The sequence below is a fragment of the Stegostoma tigrinum genome, chromosome 1 (genome assembly GCF_030684315.1).
Source record: "Stegostoma tigrinum isolate sSteTig4 chromosome 1, sSteTig4.hap1, whole genome shotgun sequence".
Taxonomy (NCBI): domain Eukaryota; kingdom Metazoa; phylum Chordata; class Chondrichthyes; order Orectolobiformes; family Stegostomatidae; genus Stegostoma; species Stegostoma tigrinum.
The window spans coordinates 133,434,612-133,453,422 of NC_081354.1; the positions used below are offsets into that span (position 1 = coordinate 133,434,612).

The 18,811-nt window shown below is 39.7% G+C and overlaps 1 protein-coding gene across 3 annotated transcripts in view; it reads right to left on the bottom strand.

The window, feature by feature from the left end:
- Nucleotides 1-18,811, bottom strand: part of epg5 (ectopic P-granules autophagy protein 5 homolog (C. elegans)) — a 152,436-nt gene that overhangs the window by 50,938 nt on the left and 82,687 nt on the right. For all 3 annotated transcript variants that reach the window (XR_009446190.1, XM_059648804.1, XM_059648800.1), the window contains exons 22-29: nt 16,293-16,459; nt 12,359-12,598; nt 9,034-9,157; nt 8,555-8,696; nt 7,956-8,127; nt 7,111-7,276; nt 2,208-2,350; nt 680-836 (exon numbers count right to left, since the gene is read on the bottom strand). Coding sequence is in view for 2 of the 3 variants with exons in the window: in XM_059648804.1 (XP_059504787.1) it covers nt 680-836; nt 2,208-2,350; nt 7,111-7,276; nt 7,956-8,127; nt 8,555-8,696; nt 9,034-9,157; nt 12,359-12,598; nt 16,293-16,459 (1,311 nt within the window). In the remaining variant the exon portion in view is untranslated. The remainder of the gene's footprint in view (nt 1-679; nt 837-2,207; nt 2,351-7,110; nt 7,277-7,955; nt 8,128-8,554; nt 8,697-9,033; nt 9,158-12,358; nt 12,599-16,292; nt 16,460-18,811) is intronic.

An 18,811-nucleotide genomic window follows, 5' to 3' on the forward strand; every position in this document is an offset into this window, starting at 1 on the left:
GTAACTAATTTTACCCAAATGCGCTAAGACCTTTATTCAAACAGCAAGAAAGTAATTTTGTACAGAATCTGATGAGAGATCCTCTCTCAATAATTCACTGCTCCCATCCAATATTATCAGCACTACCCTGTATCCTTTTCCTTTTCGTCTATCTAACTTAAATGATGAATATCCTTCAATATTCAGTTCACATCTAGAGGATCCTATAGCTAAGGCTGCATAAATGACAATTAAATCATAATCTTTTGACTCTACTTGCACCATCGATTCAGCTATTTTGTTGTGAATGCTGTGTGCATATAGAGTGCTTGAAGATCAGTGACAGTGTTACAACATTTTTACGTTTCATGCTGATGCTCTTTGACTTCCAATATTTAATGCTTCTGCTAAAATAAACAATTTTGGACCTGCAGGAAGGGTAACTTTGCTTCAGGACCTTTAGGAGGGAAATAAAAATTAGCTGAGACTCGTGTTCTTGAATGACATCTTCCAGCCTCAGACGATTAATGTGAGTGCAAAATTTGTGTTTGTTTGGCTAAAATTGTTTGAGAGAAGAATTTCACACATACCACAACCCAAATGACTTCAAAAATGGGCTCGTTTTTAATGTTATAAAAATGATATCCAATGCACTTATTTGTTTTATAAATATGTAACATGGAAAAAAAGACTTCCACACCTGTCCAAGAATTTCAATACACGATGTGAAGAACTGTCTTGTTGGTGGATGTTGCTGAGTTTCATCACAAACAAAAGACACAATCTCATAGAACAGGGCAATGCCAACTTTCTGAAAAGTTTCTGAATGATGCAGTTTGAAGGCATTTACCAAGGCCCTAGAAAGAATCATAACTTTAATGAGGAAGCAAATAAAGAACGGAGGTATTTTAGAAATCTCAAGATTATGCTGGTAACAAAAAAGTCAAAAATAATGCTGATAACTATATACATTTTGTTTGCATACAAACACATAATTGGATGAACATTTTATACAATTTGCATTTAGAAAAATGTTGTTTTCACTAGTTGGCGACTCAATATTTAGGAATATCATCACAAGAATAAAATGGGAGGTGAAAATATTTTTCAGAATAATAGTAAAGAGAATTTTTGGATAGGTTTAGCCTGAAAGCAAACCCAAGTACAATGGGATAATTTTCTCATGGGGGCAATGCAGTCTCATTTAGAGTGATTTCATCAAATCAGATGACGATCCAATAAAGGATTGTTTTCCATTCATCAGTGAAGCCAGAAGAGTGGTTGAGTTTGGCTAACATCCTCCCATGTTGGAATGACTTGGCACCTATGAAGTTTACCTTGATGTAGTACCAGAACTTGATCAATCCCAATAGAATCTTCAAGGCCTGAGGAAAAACCCTAAGGAGTATGGGTATGATTGACGAAAATTTTCAACATTGTGGCACAGGAGAGGGAACTTTGTCTACACCATCAGATTTGATGTTGACAACAATGAACCAGAAAGGAAACAGAAGGAACACTATAGAAAAATTACAAAGTGGAAATCAATAACTTCAACAGAGCAAAAGAAAGAAAGAAATCATGTGGGCTGACGTGCCTAATAAGTAAGTTTCAGAGGCGTTTTCAGAAGGGTTGAGACATTGTCAAACTGAAACAGCACAATAGCAATAAGTTTAAAATAAATGCACTTGTGTGGATATCACTGACAAATTGGTATTTCACCAGTGATTCAAAGTATTAGGTTTTAATGTCTCAACCTTATTTTTAAAATGTTAAACATCACGTATTTGTCCAGGTAAACAAAAAGTAAATGAAATGTACAAATGAAAATTTCAGAACATACTTGTACCTTCCATGAGGGAGCTAAATGAAAGCACGTTTAACTTTTCATTTAACCTCAGAATTAGGTTGTCAAATAAGCGTGCATCGGCTTTTACTATCTAGTATACTTGAATATATGCTGCGGAAACTTTTGACTTGCATCTGTTAGGACAGGAATAACAGTACCAAATTTCAAGGGGAGTAAGAAGTTATACTGTTGCTTTCTCTAAGGCAATGGTTTGACCAGGGTCAACTGTCAACCGATTAGCATACTTTTTCATCCAGTATAAATTGCTGCTTCCAATAAAATTTGTCATTCTTGCATCTGGCTTGATGAGTGCAAAGTATTGACAAGCATATCTGTTTTTTTCTCAGCAACATTATTTCTTTTTGGAATATTAGCTTACGTTATAAAGTTTTCCACAAATACAGCAGCTTCAGCAATGTTTTGAGGTGGTGGTTTGGCAACATCAATTTGCAGCTGTTTAATGTCTTTAACTAAATCATCAAGCTGTTTTTGGATGGCAGAATTCTTGTACAATTCTTTACACTGAAATTTGAACAGAAATTGATCAATTAGCTATTTTAAGATTATTTAGATATATACAAGCCAATCAGGATACATTTTAAAATTTTAGTTCCCTGCAGCAATATACCACATATTAATACACATATACTACTGAGTATGTAAAGTTTACTGGACAACAAAGGCCATTTAGCTCATATAATGTATGCTAATATTGATGCTTCACAATGCCTTGTGAACCTAGGTGTTCTCAGCATAACCTCATACCTTTATTGTGTACATATTTAGCTTTTCTTAAATCAACTACGCTACTGATTTCAAATAATTTATGTTGGGGAACATCACACATTCTAACCACTCTCTAGGTGACTTTCTTAAACTTTCAAAAAATTGATTAATAATATGGCAAGCAGGCCCTTAAAATGACATAGAGTCATAGAAATATACAGCATAGAAACAGGCTCTCTGGTCCATCTCCTCCATGCTGACCAGATATCCTAAATTAATCTAGTTCCATCTGCCAGCATTTGGCCCATATCCCTGTAAAACCCTCCTATTCCTATACCCAGCCAAATGCCTTTTAAATGCTGTAATTGTACCAGCCTCCACCACTTTGTCTGATAGCTCATCCCATACATGCACCACCCTCTGTGTGAAAAAGTTTCCCCTTAGGTCCCTTTTAAATCTTTCCCCTTAAACCTATGCCCTCTAGTTTTGGACTCCTACACCCTGTAGAAAAGACCTTGTCAATTTACTCTATCCATGCCCTCCTGATTTCATAAACCTCAGTAACATCACCTCTCAGCCTTCGACATTCTAGGGAAAACAGCCCCAATCTACTCAGCCTCTCCTGATAGCTCAAACCCTCTAACGTGGGCAATAACCTCATAAATCTTTTCTGAGCCCTTTCAAGTTTCACAACATCTTTCCTATAGCAGGGAGACCAGAACGGAATGCAGTATTCCAAAAGTGGCCGAACCAATGTCCTGCAGAGCTGCAACATGATCTCCCAACTCCTACACTCAATGCACCAACCCATAATACAAGCATTTCAAATGCCTTCTTCACTATCCTATCCAACTGCAACTCCACTTTCAAGGAACTATGAACCTGCACTCCAAGGTCTCTTTGCTCAGCAATACTCTCCAGGACCTTACCATTAAGTGTATAAGTCCTGCCCTGAGTTGCCTTTTCACATTCATCTAAACTAAATGCCATCTGATCAAGATCCTATTGTATTTTGAGGTAACCTTCTTCGCTGTCCATTACACCTCCAATTTTGGTGTCATTTGCAAACTTACTAACCATACTTCTTATGACCATATCCAAATCATTTTGTATAAATGACAAAAAGCTGTGGTCGCAGCACCAATATGCATGGCACAACGCTGGTCACAGACCTCCCCAGTCTGAAACGCCACCTTTCACCACAACCCTCTGTCTTCTACTGTCAAGCCAGTTTTGTATCCAAATGGCTGGTTCTCCCTGGATTCCATATGATCGAAACTTGCAAACTAGTCTATGAGGAACCTTGTTGAACACCTGATTGAAATCCATATAGATAATGTCCACCGCTCTGCCCTCATCAATCCTCTCTGTTACTTCTTCAAAAAAACTCAATCAAGTTAGTGAGACACGTGAACATTTCTACTTATTTGGTTCTTCACCTTTGCTGTTGAATTAACGTCTAGTTAACCATCAAATTGTAACCTTGGAATCTTCAGGTAATTCTTCAAATGTCTACATATTACATATCCTATTCGCCATAAACAGCAGTAATCAATGACAGTGTGAACTAACATTCAATAGCCTCAAGGCTAGCTAGCTCTTAAAGCTTCAATCAGTATATCATACCCAATGGCTGTACAGCGAATCTCTCTTGATATCCAGCAGGTTGGTAATCCTTCATTATTTCTGAAAGTGTGTCGACTGCTAGGCTGCCCTCAAATGCTTTAGCATCTTGAAGGAGAGCAGTGATTCTACGAGAGACAGTGTTTTGTCCAGCTCTTCTCAGCAGAGCACTGCAGTGAGGCTAAGTGAATATGAAAAGCAGTGTGCTTCCTTGAAAAGTTCATACACAAGATGAAATGCCTCCTCTTGAATCATTACTCAAAACCAGGGCCTGGTATACTGCTTCAGTGCTCTCCATATCAAAATATAATTCCTTTACAGCAGTAATCAATGCCACAGTTCAAGGATCTCTGATGGCTTGAGGGTATCCACAATTATTGGCTGTTTGACTGTTACAACTTGCTTCATCAATGGGACATCTGAACAGACTGAAAATCTCTCAAGTATTTTGAACACAAACATTTCTTTTGGCTCCCTCCTATTATAATCGGACTGCGAGCCCGAGTTCCTCAGCTGGGGTGGAGGGTGCCTGCTCTGTAGCTGTCCCTGTCAGCTAGGAAGGCTTGGACAGAGTTACCAGGGCAATTTGGGCCTGCAGGATCTTGCCCAGATGCAGGCCATCCTCTTTGGCTTAGCATTCTGTAAGCTGTAAGCTTTGGGATCACAGGAGGCGCATGTGACTGAAAACATAACGAGTGGGCATTTTGATCACAGACACAGAGGTGGTGGAGGCACCAGGCACCTCTGAAGCATCCCGAGAAGAAGCCTCTGTGGGTTGTGTGAGATTCCTCCTAAACTCTACTGGAGCCTGCTCGGCACCCTGGGTCCCTGAGCGAAACTTGTGTCTTAGAGTGAGATTGAGGCCCTTCATTCCTGTCTCACCTTGCAGATGGTGCTCGTTGCTGCTACCGGCAGTCAGTGATAGAGTGAATGCTTGTGAATATGATGCCAATCAAGACGTCTGCTTCTCTAGGATGGTGTCAAGCTTCTTAAATGTTGTTGGAGCATTCATTCACACAATTTGCAGTGTTTCATACTCCGGAGTTGTGCCTTGTAGATGGCTTTGGCAATCAAATGAGTTCCTTGTTGTCGGATTCCTAGCCTCTGACTATGACTGGCTCAGTTCAGTTCCTGGTCAATGGTAGCCCTTTAGGATATTGATAGTGATGTTAACACCAATGAAAGTCAAATGGTAATAGTTCAATTCTCTCTTTTTGGAGATCCTCATTGCCTGGCATTTGTGTGGTACACAGTTACTTGCTACTTGTCAGCCCAAACCTGGATATTCTCCAGGTCTTGCTGAATTTGGGCATGGACTACTTCAATACTCCACTTGTAAAGGTGCGCAGCTAGACTTCAGATATTAATAGAGCTAGTAGAATGCATGTTAGAACAACCCAATAGTGGTGAGCACTTTCACCTCTTCAACAGCACAATTCAACATTTGTCGAAAAACCCACCAGATTCACTGATGTTCTTAAGGGAAGGAAATGGCCATCCTTACCTGGTCTGGCCGACATTAGGCTCCTGACCCACAGCAATGTGGTTCATTTGTCACTGACCTCTGGGCAATTAATGCTGCCTAGCCAGCAACGTCCCTCGTCCATGAATGAATAAAGAAGAAAAAAAACTGGCTTCCACATATACTGTATACCATTAGTTAGCTAATGAACAGGAATGGCAATTGCATTGCAAATAAACCTTCCCTTCTTTCTGCTATTAACAGTTATTTATTTTTGTTTCATGCGATGTGGATAATGTTGGTAAGTCTAGTTTTGTTTTCCATGAACTGAGTAGCTTGTTAGATCGTTGCAGATGTCATTCCCTTTAAGAATATTAGTAAATCTGCTGCGATTTTTCAATACACAATGATAATTTTGTGGTCACCATTATGGATGCTATACATACCAGATTTTATAAACTGAAATGTAAATCCCAGGCGCTGCTGGTGGATTTCAACCCATTTCCTCAGAAGATTAGCCTGTATTTCTGCATTTCCTGTATAGTAGTATTACCAAGACTCCACCATCTTGGCTTGCTCATCTCAAAATCTCCTTCAGGTCGACAATTCTGAGATACCTGTGCTTCTGCAATTCTAGTTCCTTGAGCATACCTAATTTTAATTGCTTCATTATTCGCTGTTGTGCCTGCAAATGCTCTCCAAACCCACGGGGGTCAGGAAGTTGAGGTGGGATGGGGTGTCAGAGCAGAGCTGTGGAGGTCCTATGATTTAAAACTGGTACACAGGTACCCTCAAGGAGGTTTCAGCTTACGACATCAAAAAGGGATTTAGCTCTATTGGCAATGGACCATAAGATTCAGCCTATCCACAGACTTCATCATTGGACCCATGCTGCAGTTCAAGGGAGCAGGTTCCCATTTCAGCTTAGAGTCAAGGTAAAGTTGTTATCCTTCAAGCAGTCAGCAGTGAATGCTTCTGTTTTGGCACTGATTGCAATTGCCATTGTCATATGAAGAAACCTGGGAGTCAGCCGGAGTCAGGAAATAGTTCTACATAAAAGTCTGTTCCCTTCTTTACAAAGTGAAATACCCTTCAACATGGGATGCTTTGCAAAGGACCAAGGATGAAAACCATGTAAAAAATATGCAAAAATATATTCCTTTGTACCAACCCATATACTTCAGCTATAAGTTTTCTATGATACAAACACAATACAGGTGTATTTGGAGTGGTTTCAAATCTAGTCAATTCAGGGGACATTTAAGTATTGAAAATGAGAATTACCAGGTTAAGGCAATAACGCCCTCATTTCCATCATTACGAAAGTTACATTATCCCTTGAAGCACCATAATTAATCGGGTAAATTTTTTCATACTCTAAAAGCAATGAATTAGGTATCAAATTATATTTAATTTTACGTTTGGTTGCTTTAATCATGCAGCAGAAACAAGGGGAAACATAATTACCAACCTTCACAGAGATTTTTGCTGCTCCTTGGCATACATGATTTGAAGAGCTACCACGGCATTCTAGTTTCTTTGTGATTTGTTCCTCTCGATTGCTGTACAATTTAGGTAATATTTCCAAAAGCTCACAGTCCAGCACTGTTTGCTGTGACTCCCATTGGGCTGCAATTCTGAAGAAGAGAAAAGGTTATTTTGTGCTCTTCCACAATTCAAGAAATATTTTAAGTCCATTTTAGTCATATAGAGATGGACAATGCATGTTACTTTAGCCAGCAATACCCATATCCAAGAAGTGAATTTTAAAAAGAGTACACACCATTATTCCGATTCTCTGGCTGAATGGAAGCAGATCATTTCCTAACCAAGTCAGTAACATGCTTTCATTTCCATAAACTTCAAGTTTAGCTACAGTGTCTTTTGAAGAACTTGACTGAATGTCTTCTAGAAGTCTGTGTAAATGACACGCATAGACATTTCTCTCCTAACTGCTTTGGTCACCTCTACAAATGAATTCAATTAAATTGATCACACATGGCCTAATCTTTATAAATCCACACTGGCTCTGTCAAGGTGTTCAGTGACTCAATCATTAATTCTAGTAAATTACCAAAGTAAAGGATGGTTTTGCTAACCAATCTCCTCTCTTACCTTTTCTTAAATAGTCTAAAGGAATGGTTTATTCTCAAAATTTATTCAATTTTTTTACACCTTTTTAAACTGAATTCAAATTATCTTGAAAAGAATTTCCCAGCTTCCAAAAACATATTACTTCCCATTCAAATATGCTAATGTTTAACAGATGCTTCTCTCAAGCAGCAAAAACACTAATTAATGCGGCTAGTCACTTACTTCGCCTGCTGTCGTAAGATGTTAAGATTTTGTTGAATGAGTTTAGTTGCCATCTTTTTATCTGATAGACTGGTTTCAATAATATCTGGAACAGGAGCTTTCACACGTTGTGGGGACAGAGTAGGGACAGGGGCATCGTGAGTCTTCAGATTGCTGAAGATTCTGTCTTTTGCTAAAATGGAAAGAAAAATTAATCACCATAACAACTGTGGAAGAAAACCTAGTGATCAATAATAAAACTTGCTAGTAGGGCTAATTAGTGGTGCCATTATTTTCCACAATTTGGTGAAGCAATGCACAGTCTCCAAAGTTTAAGTCCCTTGATGAAAACCAGATCTTTGCATTTGCTTTATAAAATCTGCAGGCTAACATCTGGATCCCATACTGTGCTTTTCCTAAAATCAAATTCTGCTGTCTGATGCTCAATTTCCTGCTGATCTGCTGGATTGCAGATGATGCCCATCACAGAAGTGTGATAAAGAAATACATTATTTTGTACATACTTCAGCGTGTTTTTAATTCCAGCCTTCATTAAATTGAGGTACTTTAAATTTATTAACACCATTATTTATGATAACTTAATGCTTTGAAACACTTGCCTGAAAGTGGATCAAAAAAGTTATTCAAATTTGATGCCCTAAATGCTGTAGAAGGCTTTTGGTGGAGTTGGATCCATAGATTCAAAGTCTCAGTGAATTCATGCTTAATGCGTTCATTATCCACATATTCAGTCCAAAGATCCTTATTAAACATAAAACAAGTTAACAACAGTGAATTCATGCTTAATGCATTCATTATCCACATATTCAGTCCAAAGATCCTAAATAAACATAAAACAAGTTAAAATTTTGTAACTACTAGACTGAATTAGGCTAAGTTTATTTCATGCCTCTTATTTACTAATTAGGGATCTTGTATACAGTGGTAGTCATCCTATCTTAGAACCAGAAGGCCTGTTTCCTTGATTTTAGAACAAGCCTGGTAGTTCCAGAGGTGTGTTAAAATTCATCTCAATAGTTCCATTAAAAGTATCTTAATGACTTGATTATGTTAAAGCATGATAAACAAACTGACATACCTGCTGGTTCTGCATGACCTTTGCCAATCTATGTGTATCATATTGCACCGGTAGAGAAGGCAGATAAAGATCAGTCTTCTGTAGATTCATATCATCCAGCCAAAAGGCAAAAACATGGAAAAGCCTATTAAAAGAACAACCACTCATTTATGTAGCACCTTTACTCCAGAACAAAATGATTCATACAATTAACTGCTTTAGAGTTGCGGTAATTGACATCAAGTGGATAATCACTACACAATCTCTGTTCCAGCAAGATTCCACATAGAAGTAAAATCACTAAATAATCTCTCGCAATCAGGTTAATAATCCTGAACTGATAGAAATCAAATTATTTAAATAAAGTAATACAGAAATAAGACATTTATTTTCTTGAGCTGGTTCAATAGTTGGTCTATGACATAACTCCATAAACTTGAGCCGGTTCAATAGTTGGTCTATGACATAACTCCATAAACTCATCTTTGCCTCAAATCCCTTAATACTGTTCTTTAACTATGAATCTCAGATGTAAAATCTATCATTTACAGCTGTTTGTGGAAGACTGTTTCAAATTTCTACTATATTTTGTGTCCAGCAGATGTTTCATCATTTCCCTCCTGAACGCTTTGACTCTAACTTTGAAATTACATCACCTATTCTTCAACTCCCCAGCCAGTGAAAGAGAATCCGTTCTAAATTCAAAGCGGCTGAAAATATACATGTAAGCACCAGGTTTCTATTTTGTCAGTTAGAGTGCTTGTCATATTTGCTGACAGCAAGATGCACCAGACTTTTAAAAGGAAAATTCCAAGAAAAAGTCATTTCAGTGCATATTGAGATTTGTCATCATAGAACAAAACAAGACAGCACTAAGTTTAATTATTAACACTTACTAATAGTACAATGTTAAATCTTAATACTTACAGAAGACTAAAAATTTTTTATTACTGGCCTCACATGATTTGTCATCATCTTCACCTTTGCCATCACCTAGGGCATTGCTGATCTTTCCATTTTTGAATGATTTAACAATGAATGTTTCCACTATTTGCCACAAATTTCTCACTCACTCAGATGTCTGATAAATGGCATCATTCTTCATTCACTCTGCTAGTGTCATATTTTGGCGCCTCTACGCATTCCTAATGCATCGATTTTTTAAAGGTTTGTTTACCATAAAAGAATTACAATTCCACCTGGAATTACAGGCAGCTGTGTCTTTTAATTCTATCATCCACCCTCTCTTTTTTTTGTGGCCCCTTCTTAAGGCAGTGGCCCACCTGGTCAATTTGGCTACACTTTCCGGAGCCACAATGGTATACTTTCTTCTTTCATCCATCCCTTAAAATGAAGGTGAAGAATTCTGATTTCAGACTTGGGTGTGGGTTTCCCCCAAAAGTTAAGTAATCGTTATAGATTTTTGTCATCAGAACATGTTGAGATGAAGGTCTTCTTACGGCCAGATATTTTTAAATTGTTATTGTTTTAGCTCTTTTAAGGTACTGTTTTGTTTGATGGAACATCAAAAGTTAAGGGAAATTAACTATCAGCCTAACCTCAAAATGCAGATTCTCCTCGCATGAAGCACAAACTGGTGAAATTTAAATATCTTTCTATCACACTAGGATACTGATCCATCAAAATCAGTAATCCCACTTGCTACTACTATTTATCATGTTGCGCGCACACACTCATATTGGTGGTTACAGAAATTCCATCTATCAGTGGTCTATTAACCAATTTTTAAAATGTTTTTCCAGCTGTGGCCATTGTGCAGCATGTCTATGAAAAGCATGCTTATGCTTTTCTATTTTCACTAGTTGCTGTTTTTGCTACTTTCATTCACGTATAACTTTTATATTTAAATATACATACAATAAGGTTTGTTCTAAAAAAGGGTCACTGGGCTCGAAACACTGTTTTTCTCTCTACAGATGCTGCCAGACCTGTGAGGTTCCTTCAGCACTTTGTGTTTTTGTTTCAGTTTTCCAGTATCTATAGTTCTTTGTTTTTACTTACTGCCTTGGGCTAATTGGATTTGTGGCAACTATGGGTGTTGTGCTTGGTTTTGAATAGTGTGTTAATTATTCATGTGCCAGGATAATGTTCAAACTACAAGGCACATGGCAATATTAAGCAACATTTTTTTGAAAAAATGTGAATTTATGGTCCAGCAAGTAAGGCAATTGAAATTATTAGACATTTCAAATATCTTTAGTATCAAGTGACTTCACATTGCCAGGGGTTGATTACAGTGACATATGTGAGAAAGGATGAAAGTAAGAAGTTCAGAGCAACAAGGAGCAGAATATTAATTTTATAGAAATGTGCTCTGGGATTGGTGCAGGTTCAGTTACAAGTCAGAAAATTACACTACCTGACTCAAACACTGAACTAACCTGCCCCTGTCAGGTTTTAACGGGCAAGAAGTTAGATGGGCAACCAATCCAATCTAAAAGCAGCAGCCTGGAACTTTAAATATGATAAGGTGTATGTGCCACATTGTCATGCTGCTTTGGAAATTTAACAGCCATCAGCTGGGTTTCCGAAGTGCCAAGGAACTGAACAGATTCCTTGAAGCAAAATGATTTTAGGTTTGGGGGCAAGTGCCTTCACAACTACCTCCAGGTTCCTGCTTGAGCAATCTCTGGGATCACTGATCACCCATCTTATACAAGGTCTTCAATCTTCTCTGCACACGCCAACCAGGTTTTGACTACCGAAACAGCACCAAGCTCTGGTCCTTGCTTCCCGTGGGCCTCAGACACGCTCCACCTCAAATGCTCCTCTGGTGCCTCTTGGTCTAGCCCTCAAATCTGCCCTAATTCCACCATCTCTCACTGCCAGTCAATATCTATCTCACCTAACCCTAAGCGACTCATAGTCCTGGTGTGACTTACCTGTATCAGTGGCTGTTATCATTCAGACTCAGTCTCTAAGGAAGGAACTAATCCCAAATTGTGGATCTTGTTAAATAATAATTCTGTACAATATCTCAATAATATCATAAAACAACAGGAATACAATTAAGTTAGAGCACAGCAACAAAGCAAATACGGAGCTGCAACAGACAGACTAGTAAAACCAACTGTCCTCCTACATCCTTGTTTTGGTCTTCAACATTCTGAGTAAATATTTTCATATTCAACATTCAATTTTATTTAATCCACACCATTCAATTCAGGGCTGTTATCATCTCAAGGTAAGCTTTATCTTATGGCTCGTATCTCCTACCACATAAGTAAAGGGACTGTAGTGATTTTAGCTGTGGGAAACATTTCCAATTTATCACAAAGTGGCAAGAGGTGCAAGTAAACAAGCTGCAGCAGTGGTGACCTTTTACCTGAGCAATTCTTTATGCAGCTCTGGGGATGTCATGGATTCAAGCAGGTGACTTTCATTTTTCTCTTTCAATGTTGAGGCATTGTCAGCACGATCTACATCCTTCCAGATTTTTACTGCCTTACCAGCTGCATGATGAAAGTCTGCTATTTCGACAAGGCGCTTTTTCATTTCTTTCAGCAAGTTAGAGTGCGAAGTTGTATAAAAATAACGTTTTCCAATACAGCCACTTACTGGCAAACTGAATAAAAGATAAACTATTGGTACTTTAAGTACAAATATTACGATTAACGTAGCACCAAATTATTGTGATTTCATATGCACTGCTTGCTCCAAAAGGGACAGATTGATCCTCCAAACATTTCAATATTTCAATTCATATCCTCAACTTTTATAAAATATATATAACATACTAAGAACTTCTACCATTTTACAATCCCAATCAATGATTTACCCTACTCTGAAGTAATGAAGTAGTAAAAATGATAAAGGCCATGAAAATTAGAAAAGAAAATCTAAATTAGTGGCTTTTCGTAAGTTTAATACCGGATTTGCATTTGGTTTGCTTTTCTCCCTTGATGTGAAATTCAAGAATAGTAACAATTTTATTCATAGCTGAGAAAGGGGCATCTGAAGCTGTGAATCAGGGACTAGAAATGCCACTGTAGGCTGAAGGAGAGAGCAGCAGACTGCATTTTCTTTATAGCCAGGAATGCAGTTACAGAGATAAGTTTCAAAGAAAAGACAGGCATGAAGTAACCAAGACGTTAAATTGGTACAGCAACAGGCTATTTATATGTTTTTTTCAAAGTTTTAAAGAGGTTAAACATTTCTGAAATGAAATTAAAATGCAGCCAATCTCTGCACGTGCTACAATTAAGAATGGAAAAGGAGATGTGTTTGGCAAGACTTTACATAATGATTAAACTATTCATGACAACAGTTACCTTAAAATTAGAGTCACAGAGATGTACAGCATGGAAACAAACCCTTTGGTCAAACTCGTATATGTTAGAACATAGAACATAGAACAGTACAGCACAGAACAGGCCCTTCAGCCCACAATGTTGTGCCGACCATTGATCCTCATGTATGCACCCTCAAATTTCTGTGACCATATACATGTCCAGCAGTCTCTTAAATGACCCCAATGACCTTGCTTCCACAACTGCTGCTGGCAACGCATTCCATGCTCTCACAACTCTCTGTGTAAAGAACCCGCCTCTGACATCCCCTCTATACTTTCCACCAACCAGCTTAAAACTATGACCCCTCGTGCTAGCCATTTCTGCCCTGGGAAATAGTCTCTGGCTATCAACCTCTATCTATGCCTCTCATTATCTTGTATACCTCAATTAGGTCCCCTCTCCTCCTCCTTTTCTCCAATGAAAAGAGACCGAGCTCAGTCAACCTCTCTTCATAAGATAAGCCCTCCAGTCCAGGCAGCATCCTGGTAAACCTCCTCTGAACCCTCTCCAAAGCATCCACATCTTTCCTATAATAGGGCGCCCAGAACTGGACGCAGTATTCCAAGTGCGGTCTAACCAAAGTTTTATAGAGCTGCAACAAGATCTCACGACTCTTAAACTCAATCCCCCTGTTAATGAAAGCCAAAACACCATATGCTTTCTTAACAACCCTGTCCACTTGGGTGGCCATTTTAAGGGATCTATGTATCTGCACACCACGATCCCTCTGTTCCTCCACGCTGCCAAGAATCCTATCCTTAATCCTGTACTCAGCTTTCAAATTCGACCTTCCAAAATGCATCACCTCGCATTTATCCAGGTTGAACTCCATCTGCCACCTCTCAGCCCATCTCTGCATCCTGTCAATGTCCCGCTGCAGCCTACAACAGCCCTCTACACTGTCAACGACACCTCCGACCTTTGTGTCGTCTGCAAACTTGCTGACCCATCCCTCAATCCCCTCGTCCAAGTCATTAATAAAAATTACAAACAGTAGAGGCCCAAGGACAGAGCCCTGTGGAACTCCACTCACCACTGACTTCCAGGCAGAATATTTTCCTTCTACAACCACTCGCTGTCTTCTGTTGGCCAGCCAATTCTGTATCTAAGCAGCTAAGTTCCCCTGTATCCCATTCCTCCTGACCTTCTGAATGAGCCTACCATGGGGAACCTTATCAAATGCCTTACTGAAGTCCATATACACCACATCCACAGCTCGACCCTCATCAACTTTTCTAGTCACATCCTCAAAAAACTCGATAAGGTTTGTAAGGCATGACCTACCCCTCACAAAGCCGTGTTGACTGTATTTGATCAAGCCATGCTCTTCCAGATGGTCATAAATCTTATCCCTCAGAATCCTTTCTAACACCTTGCAGACGACAGACGTGAGACTTACCGGTCTATAATTGCCGGGGATTTCCCTATTTCCTTTCTTGAAGAGAGGAATTACATTTGCCTCTCTCCAGTCCTCAGGTACGACTCCAGTGGAGAGTGAGGATGCAAAGATCTTCGCAAGTGGCGAAGCAATTGCATTGCTCGCTTCCCAAAGCAGCCGAGGACAAATCTGATCCGGGCCTGGCGACTTGTCAATCTTAATGTTTGACAAAATTTTCAGCACATCAGCTTCATCTATCTCTATCCATTCCAGCATGCACACCTGCTCTTCAAAGGTTTCAGATATCCTCAGTTAATCTAATCCCATTTGCCAGCATGTGGCTCATATTCGTCTGCACCTTTCCCATTCATGTCACCATCAAGATGCCTTTTAAATGTTGTAATTGTATCAGCCTCTACCGCTTCCTCTGGCAGCTCATTCCATACATACATCACCCTCTGCATGAAAAAGTTGCCCATTAGGTCCCTTTTCAATCTTTCCCCTCTCACCATAATCTATGATCTCTAGTTTTGGACTCCACTACCCTGGGGAAAAGACCTTCACTATTCACCATATCCATGCCCCTCACGATTTAATAAACGTTTACAAGTGTCAGCCCTCAGTCTCCGATGCTCCAAAGAAAATAGCCCCAGTCTATTCAGCCTCTCCATATAGCTCAACATCCCAACTCTAGAAACATCCGGGCAAATCTTTTCTGAACCCTTTCAAGTTTAACATCTTTCTTGCAGAGGGGAGACCAGAAAGCAGTATTCCAGAAGTGGCCTTACCAATGTCCTGTACAGCCACCACATGACCACCCAATTCCTATACTCAATGCATTGACTAATAAAGGCATGCATACCCAATGCCTTCTTCACTACCTGTGATTCCACTTTCAAGCATCTACGAACATGCACTCCAAGGTTTCTTTGTTCTGCAATACATCCCAGGACCTTATCACGAAGGTGCATAAGTCCTGCCCTGATTTGCCTTTCCAAAATGCAGCACCTCACATTTATCTAGATTAATCTCCCTCTGCCACCCCTTGGCCCACTGGCCTATTTAATCAAGGTCCCGTTGTACTCTGGGGTAATCTTCTTCACTGTACACTATATCACTAATTTTGGTGTCATCTGCAAAGTTATGAACCATACCTCCTATATTCACATCCAAATCATTTACATAAATTGACAATAAGTAGCGGAACTAGCACCGATCTTTGTGGCACACCTCTGGTCATAGACCTCCAGTCTGAGAAGTAAGCCTCCTTTACCACCCTCTGTCTTCTACCTCAAAGCCAATGTTGTATCTAAATGGCTAGTGCTCCCTGCATTCTATATGATCTAGCCTTGTTAACCAGTCTACCATGTGGATTCTTGCCAATTAAATGGGAAATTTTGCCTCAAGAATATACAAAAACACCTGACAACCTAATCAATTATAAATGCTGGCAAGAAATTTTATTTTTTAAAAACAGGAAACATATAACAGGAAACACATTATCCAAGTTTTAAGTGATCCATTTAATGTTTAAACAGACTGTTTGAAATGACACAGCAAGAAAAGTAACTTAAAGTGTTAAAAGTTACCCAAACTCTGGCCCAGGCCGATGAAGGTAGAGAATGAAGAACTTCTGCCAGATGAGAGGAAGAAGTGGATGATCTGCAGGAGTAGCTAAAGCTTGATGGGCCCAGCGATAGATCATTAGCCGCTGAATGGATGGAACAACTGGCAACTTCAAGTGGCTTTGTGCCTTCTGTAAATGAATTAGACAAGGAATGACATCAGTCTCCAGTTTTCTAAAATATGAAAACACGGGTTAATACTTCTAAAGATTGTAAGACTAGTTAAAGAAAAGTCAAAACCTGCTGTGGCAATTTTATCATTGAGAAAAGAAAAATATGCGAATAAAATTTAGGTTAAGCATGATTTAAAACTTTTTTTACAACAGTATTTCCTTGTTTCTGGAATGGCATGAGTCCTTTGTACTGCATGCCTGGGGTGGGTGGAAGGCGAAGTGAGGGGAGAAGGGAAGGAGAAGGATTATTCACTGGTATGCTGACACATATCCCTTAGAGAGTGATTTTTGTACTATTTCGATCTCAAGGAACATGAATTGGAGCAACACTGAATTTCCAAGCACTACGAGACAGAAACTACAGTATTTCTGGGAACAAATGCTTATCCAGCTCTATTGTAGAGATAAAGGAGTTTCTGTGCTGGTATGCATGCTGGTCAAACAAAATGTGAAATCCCGGATTTATAGTTACCAATGTTGATTCGGTGGTACAGTTAACAGTCAAGTGACCTGAAACTGTGGAGAGCCATCAGTCACGGGTAGTGCAAATCAGGCTCTTTATTGAAGAGGTGAAGTCAGTAAATTAAATAACTGCTCTAAACTAGTTCAATAACTGCCAGGCAATGGTCTCTGAATCTCAGTAGTGCGAATGAGAGAGATTTAGTGCAGTGGGACAGACTGGAATCACTGCCAGTTTACTAAGGGGTAGAGGGGTGACTTTAAAAAAAAGGTCAGCTTCCACCACGCACCCCCCCACATCTCATCCCTGCCTCCGTGACCTGTCTTGTCTTCTCTCCCACCTATCCGCTCCTCCCACCTCACTGACCAACTTCCACCCTCACTTCCTACCTACATTCACCTCTACTAGCCTCATCCCTGCCTCCTTGACCTGTCTGTCTTCTCTCCCAACTACTTATCCCTCCCCCATCACTGACCAATCCCCATCCCAACTCCCTACCTACACTCACCCTTACTAGCTTCATCCCTGCCTCCTTGACCTGTCCATCTTCTCTCCACCTATCTGCTTCACTATCCACTTCAATCACCGCCTCCCCCTCTATTTATTTCAGACCCCTCTTCCCGTCCCCCACTTCTGAAGAAGGGTTCAGACCCGAAACTTTCCTGACTCCTCTGATGCTGCCTGGCCTACTGTGTTTATCCAACTCCACACCTTGTTATCTTAGACTCCAGCATCGGCAGTTCCTACTATCTCTGAATGTCTTGTCTGTTTAATGTTCCATGTTTTTCCACCTAGACCTGTTTTTGAGGGTGGCCTCCCAGATTTTGGAACTTGTTACAAGAGGCATTGTATGAACCCACAAATATTGTACGACCATATGGTCCCAACCTTCATTTCTTGCTGAATTTGTCTTATAAAGAAATCACATGTGCTGATTTCACATGGTCAATTTCATGGCCTAAAACGCACATATGATTTCAAGTAATGTTGATAACTCTACTTTTTATTTATTCTTTCACAGGATATGGCATCATCATTGGCAAGGTAGCACCAGTTTCCCATCCCTGTCTAACTGTTGCAGGGACACCTACCATGCTGCTTGAATGGGAGTTCTGGAATTCTGACCCAATGACAGTGAAAGGAACTGTGCTACAGTTCTAAGGTAGGATGGTTCATGGCTTGCAGCAGAATTTCCGAATGGTGATCCTATGTACCTGCTATGCTTGACCCTCTAGGCGGTAGGTTTGGAAGATGTTGCTAAAGTAGCCCAGCTGAGTTACTGAAAATTATATCACATGTGGCACACAGTGCAGTCACTGTGTGTTGATAATGAATGGAATGAATATTTAAGTTGGCAGATGGGGGTCCAATCAAATGAACTTTGCCCAGTTCATCAGAGATTTATTACAGAGCAGAAGGAAGCCATTTGGCTCATCATGCTTATGCATAATCACTTTTGTTGAATGTTGATGAAGCTGCACTTACTCAGGCAGGTGGAAATTATTCCAGCATACTGCTGACTTGTGGTTTGCACATTTTGGGCAGATATTAAGGTGCCAAGAGATGAGGTGTCTGCCTCAGAGCTTCTGACCTGTTCTTGCAGCCACAGTATTTGTAAGGCTGGTCCAGTTCAGTTTCTGGTCAATATTAACTCATAAGGCAGTGATGGGGGGGATTCACTGGTGGTATTACGATCGAAAGTCAAGAAAAATTGATGAGCTTTCTCATTTGTTGTAGGTGTGATACAATGCTGTGTGATATGCATGTTTCCTGCCACCTACCTGCAGTGCTTGATTACTGTCCAGGGCTTACTAGATATGTAAATCGACTGTTTCAGTATTTGAGGAGTC